The sequence below is a fragment of the Micromesistius poutassou genome (assembly GCF_964030765.1).
Source record: "Micromesistius poutassou genome assembly, chromosome: 13".
Lineage (NCBI taxonomy): Eukaryota > Metazoa > Chordata > Actinopteri > Gadiformes > Gadidae > Micromesistius > Micromesistius poutassou.
Genome location: NC_140283.1, coordinates 4839567 through 4846974, shown reverse-complemented (window position 1 = coordinate 4846974; position 7408 = coordinate 4839567). Strand labels below are relative to the sequence as shown.

The 7408-nt window shown below is 42.7% G+C and overlaps 1 protein-coding gene across 2 annotated transcripts; it reads right to left on the bottom strand.

Annotated features, from left to right (window-relative positions):
• Positions 1-200: 200 nt before the first annotated feature.
• On the bottom strand, positions 201-7143 carry nr2f2 (nuclear receptor subfamily 2, group F, member 2). Of its 2 annotated transcripts, none has more exons than XM_084476746.1 (3): positions 5928-7143; positions 4489-5034; positions 201-2791 (listed from the first exon to the last, which is right to left on the bottom strand). In XM_084476746.1, exons 1-3 carry the CDS (start codon positions 6373-6375, stop codon positions 2517-2519), a joined length of 1269 nt encoding a protein of 422 aa, XP_084332872.1. In that variant the 5' UTR covers positions 6376-7143; the 3' UTR covers positions 201-2516. The 2 variants fall into 2 exon arrangements, with proteins under 2 accessions (XP_084332872.1, XP_084332873.1); XM_084476747.1 differs by having other exon boundaries at positions 4489-5016.
• Positions 7144-7408: the final 265 nt, after the last annotated feature.

The window sequence follows — 7408 nt, the reverse complement described above, 5'->3', positions numbered from 1 at the left end:
CTACTAATATTGAAGGCCGATTGAATACTTTTGGAACACCAAATGAAACCACAGCGAGTTCCGTTCAGTGACGTAGACCTAGGCCTATATCTGTGACGCTCCACGCATGAGAACAGGCAACACTCAAACACAGAATGGACACAGACAACATGGCACAGTCGTGTCCCATGTAATAAACATGAAAAACGTAATTGTCAAATTCATAAATTATAATTTAATACCAAGAACAAATTTACAGCAGAATGCTCGTTTACAATAAGCTAACACAAACAAACAAGAATTGTGTTCAACTATTAACTTTCACACACGCACACATATATCACTTGCAATTAATAATAATAATAATAATAATGATAATAATGATAATCATAAAAAAAGTATCTATACGTTATCAATACCCTGCAGTCATATATTTTTATATATTTATATAAAAACGTGGGCCAGTTTAAACTGTTCATAATTACAATCATGTATCATTCTCTGGTCCTCATGTGGCAATAAACAGCCAAAGAACAGTATTCAATCAGCTACACAATGTGATCCCTTTTTATTCAACCACAACAACGTGTCTCGTGTGTTGAAGAAAAGCGCCAAAACAAAGACAAAATTGCTAGCTCTCAAACACATGCGCTCGCGCAAACTCACATGTACAGTCACACAACCCAACGGACGCACGCACGCGTGCGTACGTGCGCAGACACGCGCGCGCGCGCACACACACACACACACACACACACACACACACACACACACACACACACACACACACACACACACACACACACCGCAGCGTTTGTCAAAGACCAAAGGAGCGTGAAGCTAACTTAAAATAGCAACTCCTTCTCAAAGCGGCTCACCCTGTTTAGTTTAGCCTAATATCGCACGTGTTCTTCCTTTTAGTTTGAAATAGCCTACAAGGGCTAGTGTACTGAATGCACAGATTATATCTATACAGTCAAAAAACATTTACATTTATATATATCAAAGGTAAAATAGGTTAGCGACCTGTGGCCATGCATTCACAGTCTAAATATACATGAAAAAGAAAACATTTGTCGTAATATGTATATACATTAAAAACATAACTTTCAGTGCTACTAGCTAAGTCTGCCACTCAATTTGAAGACGTTGTATTACCGAAAAAATGGCAACCACAGATTTCTTAATCACATATACTTTGTATAAAGAAAAAACTCGTTGAAATGAATTGACCTATATTTACAAGAATACTGCCTCTAATCAATGTTTTCAAGTGAAATACACAAGCATACGGCCGAGGATTTTAATCTAATTATGTTTCCAAAATGTTTTAGGACTACTTTAACAACGTTTTGATAAGAAATTACATCATGCTTGTCAGGCACTTAATGCTTGAAGTGAATAAAGGGTGACATTTCAGGGACGTTTTAATAATACTGCCATAAACACTAGGCTACTCAAGCTATGCTTCAAACTTGTATGACCCTTGACCTCTCACATTTCAAAACTGGCTATTCTGCCTGGATTTTTCTTTTGTTTTGTTGTTAGTCGACTGCAAACGACTTAATGCAAAAGCATAGCGTGCTGTCTCAATTAAGAAACTCCATCAATTAAAGAATCGTAGCTCTGCAGACAGCTCAGCATACGTCACACCGTGGCCGGTTAAACCTTGGAAGAACAGGTTCTCCCAGCTGAGAATGAGTGTCACTTCGACCTGGTTTGTGGTAATTGCGCAGACTGCATCAAATAAATGAATGAGTATGAACTCTGCACTCGTTTTTTACATGACGCGTAACGCTGCGCCTTCACAAATCGTCATTTAAAGAGCTGATTTGGAGGAAACTCTAAAATGGCCTGGTGGAAATAAGTGAATTATCAAACTTTATATGATCAAGAAATGTTTCTGCAGGGTCATGAAGCTGATCAGGAACTCGATATACCCTCTCCCAGATGTTATTGGTCATCCTATAAGAACATAAGTGCGCTTGCAGCATTAAGCTAACGATAAGCCTATTCCTATTGCTGTGGTTTTAATTCTTTTGGAACATCTTACATTATTTCAGTGTTTCAAAGTTAATCACCGTCTCAGAACATAACATCACCTGTACTACAGAATCACATGGGCCGGTTTGAAACCAGAAAGGAGAAACAAAGAAAAGTACAAAACACAGCTATACATGGACACAGGACAAATCATTTGAGAATGAGAACTTAATTTTGACTTTCTCCGTGAGTTTCTTTTAACCCAAATTAATTTTTTAAATGCACTTAATACTATAATTTTCCTCGAGGATTGCGAAAATCCCTTTGTTTTTTCCCTTTCTTCGGTCTTTAAAAAAAATGGATCGAAGCATGTCGCTCTGCGGGACGCTGGAGCTCGTATCTGCGTTTGGAAGTTCACTGGTTTCAATTTTTTAATTCACAGTCATGTTCCTCAATGTCTTTCTTCATGAAAGCAAGCTCGTGTAACAGCCGTTTTCCTTCTACCAAAGGACCTAACCATTGTAGTCCTAGCCCCTTTGTTCGTTTCCTTCTGTTTACTGAATTGACATGTAAGGCCAGTTAAAACTGCTCCCCGAAAGCAACATATCCCTGATGAGAGTTTCAATTGGGGTTTTACCTACCAATCGGACGAAAAATAATTGTTCTATGACCGAAGAAGAGACAGTGCGGAGAGAAGGCAAGCGGAGTAACAACTTCCCAAATCGAGTTGGCTGGTTGGGATACTGGCTCCTTACATATTCCTCCAGGGCGCACTGGGACTTCTCTTGCAAACTTTCCACATGGGCCACATCTGAGAGACCGCAGGCGTCTGGAGGAGAGGGCAGAACGAAGGTTTATAATATCAATATCATATATTCAGATCAACATTCAATAAACATTAGGGATTCGTATTAAACCCACCACTAATTAATTATAGAATTTATATGAATTTTGGAAAAATAAAATATATCCCTAAAAATATTGTGCTCTAATAAATAATCATCATAACGGTGATGATTATTAATACTAGAATAATATTATTACTATAAGACATTTTATTATTATTATTGTTAATCATAATATTATTATTATTATTATTATTATTATGTAACCATATATATTATATGTTATTCGATGTTTGTAAATTGAACCCTTTCTAATACAAAATATTCCATGCATATTCATAGATCAAACATTATATCCGTATTTAAAACGCTCCTCTTGGACAGACTCTGTGTACAAACGTGTGTGTGTGTGTGTGTGTGTGTGTGTGTGTGTGTGTGTGTGTGTGTGTGTGGTGGTGGTGGTGGTGGGGGGGGGGGGGGGGGTGGGGGGGTTGTGCAGTGACCTTTCGTGAACCCAGATTTAGCTTGAAAAACAACTAACTGAGAGCCTACAGAGGCGTCATCGTGATACCCTGTACGCAATTTAATACGATGTTATATGAGACCAGAAACTGATTATTTTGCCAAAAACTGTAGTAGGCTACCAATTAATTAGAATTTTCAAAGATACACATGGCACACAATCTAAAATAGTACTTATCATTTTTACATTGAATTATGCCTACATCATTATTTTATACTTTATAGCCTATACTTATGCTAGTTATATGTTGGTATAGGAACAGTCAACAACGATCCATCAAAGCCGTAATACAATATCATTGAATAGGCAGTAGAAACTGTTTTGAGTGTTTCAAGACATTAAAAATGTACTTTCATAATATTTTATTAGTATAATCATTATTAATAATATAATAATTATTACTATTATTTTGTATCTCCTCTCCGCTCTTTAAATATATAGCCTATTTGTTTTATTCCTGTGCTGAGTGTAAAATTCGTATTCATAGAAAGTGGAAGTCTGGGTCATGACCTCGTTTTGGAACAAGAGGACCATGTCTACATGGTCAGTAAACAAAGAATGTTCCTGCAAAAATATAAAATAAATACTAATAAAATAGGTTAGTGATCAGTGCACGTAAAACACAATTAGCAGCCTAGGCCTTTCTTCTAACATGTCTTGAAACCGCAAGCCAAGGAATGACAAAACGACGTGTTAAAGAGCTGCGACGCCCTTCTGCAAGTGGAACATAAGACTTGTCTTACTGTTTTTTCCACATACCTCCTCCTTGGAGAGTTATATCTTTATATCTGTCATTCCGTACAAACAAGGCGTTGGGTATAGGCCTGCACACTAAGATCAGTTGCAAAATTCTCCAAGTTTAAAATTCCATTCACAATTGATGGTCACTGTAACTATACATAAATGTTATATATTAGGCTGGCTTAAGTTTATGTTGTGCTTACTAACTTTAGTTTAGATACACACACACCGCCTTGCTTTTAATATGTTACAACTGCAAATGGCCTGCAGACAAGTCACCATACAGACTTGTTTTTTTTCTTAACAACGTTTGTTTTGGACCAAGTTGTGTGTTTTTAGAGGTTACTCCTCTCTACAGGCCCTTGACACAGAGGTGTAGTGTGTGCACTAGTTCTGGGGTGAATCGACATGTCTTACCTGACGTGAAGAGCACAATTGCCTTTAAGCAGCTGTATTCAGCAGAGTCGACGTGCAGGGCCTTGAGCTTTTCCACTTGCTCTTGGAAGATCCTAATGTGGTCCATAAAGGCTACCACTCGGTCCGCAGACATGGGGGAGGCGTGGAGGCCAGCGGCCGCCAGCAGAGGAGCCACATGGAGGGGCATGGAGCACTGTGCGGCGTTCAGCACGAACAACTCACTCCACGTCAACCTCAGAAGAGCTACCTGGTCAGTGATCTGCAGGTCGGGAAAGAATGGAATATTCCTGGCCCACTCCACGGCACTGAAGAGCATCCTGGCCGCGAGTTCACAAATGTTCTCGATGCCCATTATGTTGTTGGGCTGCATGCATTGACTGCCATACCGGGACGTAGGGTATGGCTCCGCTCTCAACAGAAGAGAGATATATCCGGATAAGTAGGAATGGCAGTGCAGTGGGTCCCCATTTGTCAACGCGAACTGGCCATGGTGCGGCTGTGTGGGTGGCATCCGTCCCCTTTGCACCGCTGCAGTAAAAAGAGAAACTACAGATATTGATGCCTGAATTCTACACGTCACAAGATGAACATTTGGATGAACATACAGGGGGGCTGTAAAAATGCAGTTTTGTAGGTTCACTATATATGAGTTGAGATGAAACATGAAACCACGTATGATGATGGCAAACCGCGTAGAATACAAGAGAGGTTTTGGATACATCTTCTGCGCTTTAACGTTGTGAAAACACACATTTACGCAAGACATTCACGCACGTATGGTGGAAAATCATGGTGCAGGAGCAACGAAGCCTGGATTATTGTAAATGAACACAAAGAGGGCAAGGCAGACCGTGCATGTTTAACCCTTAACCTACTTAGCGGTAGCCTGCATCTCGTATAGCCTACTGTATGTGGGCCTAAAAACATGGATCGATTCGATTTACGCGCTCGTGTAGACAGTATTCACACACGTTCCTGGTAACGAGTAGTTTTCATATCAGGGGAGAAAAAATAAATCCCGAGTGGATAACGTGAGGATGAAGCATGGAGACTCTGCCCCCTAATCCGACACTCGCCATAGCGCTGGTCGGCTATCAGCTATCCAACACACACGCGATCTGTTTACACTCTTTCACCAAATACTATTCGATTCTGCCGACGCTATATCGAGGGTAAGGGACATGGCTGTGAACCATAGACACAAAGCGGCACGCTAACACTACACTAGGAAGGATCCGACCACCCCCCCCCCCCCCTCTCTTGAGGAGGGTCGCAGGCGGCTCGTCGCGTGCCTCCCGTCGGACCCAGATCACAGGAGGAGTCGGTGCACAGAAAACGCTCTCGGAGGCGACATAACATCATCATTTGCATAGCTTCACGTCTGATGGCATGTGGTGCGGTGATAAATACATGGATAATAAAAATAAAAATCCGAATACCTTCCCGTCTCATGCCAACTTTAAGGCATTTTTTGAGGCGGCAGTACTGACACTGATTGCGGTGGTGCTGGTCGATCGGACAGTTCCTGTTGGCACGGCACGTGTACGTGAGGTTCCGTCGTACGCTCCGCTTGAAGAAGCTTTTGCAGCCCTCGCAAGTGAACTGGCCATAGTGTTTGCCACTGGATTTGTCCCCACACACCACACACTCGATGTGCTGGGGCTGCTTCTCCGACGACTGGTTCGTCGGCGTGGACTGCGTGTTGTTCGGGGGTCCCTGCACGGTGGTCTGGGAGGACGGAGCGACCTGAGAACCGGACAGATTCAACTGGCCCGGCTGAGGAGTCGGCAGAGAGAGTCCTCCTTGCGTTTGCGAGGAGAGGGAGCCTTGGGTGTCGGCCACATCGTCCTGGGAGCCTCTCCACACTACCATTGCCATATCTATCATTCAGCGTAAAGAAACTTTTTGTTCTTCCGTTTTGATGTCGCGGTCAATTTAGTCTCTACGGGAACACAATAAACTGCGATTAGGAAACACAATAAACTGCGATCTACCCTAACGTGCAATCCACAGCAAGTCTCCTGAACACTGAGGAATTATTGCTCTGGTAGACGGTAGGCGCGATGCACGCTTCAAAACTGATGCGATGGCGAGCTGATTCGCTGCCTTGCGCTTAAAGGCCAAGTCCAGGGGCGCTTGCAGTCAGCCATCCAGCAGAGCCATCAATTGGAAAGGTGAGCTTCGTATAATGATGATCAGCTGAGGTAGAGTAAGTCTGTTCAACGAAGGCAGGAGCGGGTGGCTAGACAACGGAGCGGTGCAGGAATAATGTCGAATTCACAGCAGACAGCAGCTTATCAAGTTCCAGCAAGTCTTGAGGAAAATCTCCAACTGGTGAAATGCGTCTCGTTCCGCGTCTTCTTGTGCGGCGGCGCCAGCAGCGCGCGGCTTAAGCCAATGTTTGGGGAGCCTGTGATACGAAGTCTCCGGAGCGCGAGAGGAGCACGAGCACGAAAAAACACCGACTGCAGACCCTCTTCATGGAAAAGGAAAATAATAGCGGAAAAGAAGCGAGAATCAAAGTGATCAAATATGTTAAAAAGGCGGAGGTTAGGAAGTGATTTGCGATTGGTAGGAGCCCGGCTGGCAGAATGCTTTCTCTCTGATCAGCTCACTGAGCTCTCTATATAGTGAACTTTGACACGACTGCTGCAACTTAGCACACGTTACCATGGTGATCAGCTGCCATATATGGAAGGTGAGTGTGTTTGACTGGTCAGAGCTCAGGGACCTCCCCCTGAACCCTATTGGCTAGTCGGTACTTGTGCTACTTGGTGCCTTGCCAGAGCGGGGATAGAGGTCGAGAGGGCCGCTTGGTCCTAAGAAGAGACGTGTTTTGGAAGATAAATCTTTCTTTAAAACCAAATAGCCTCGTTAACGGTAAGCTTGACAGAAGAGCCGTACGAATAAGAATGCAAAT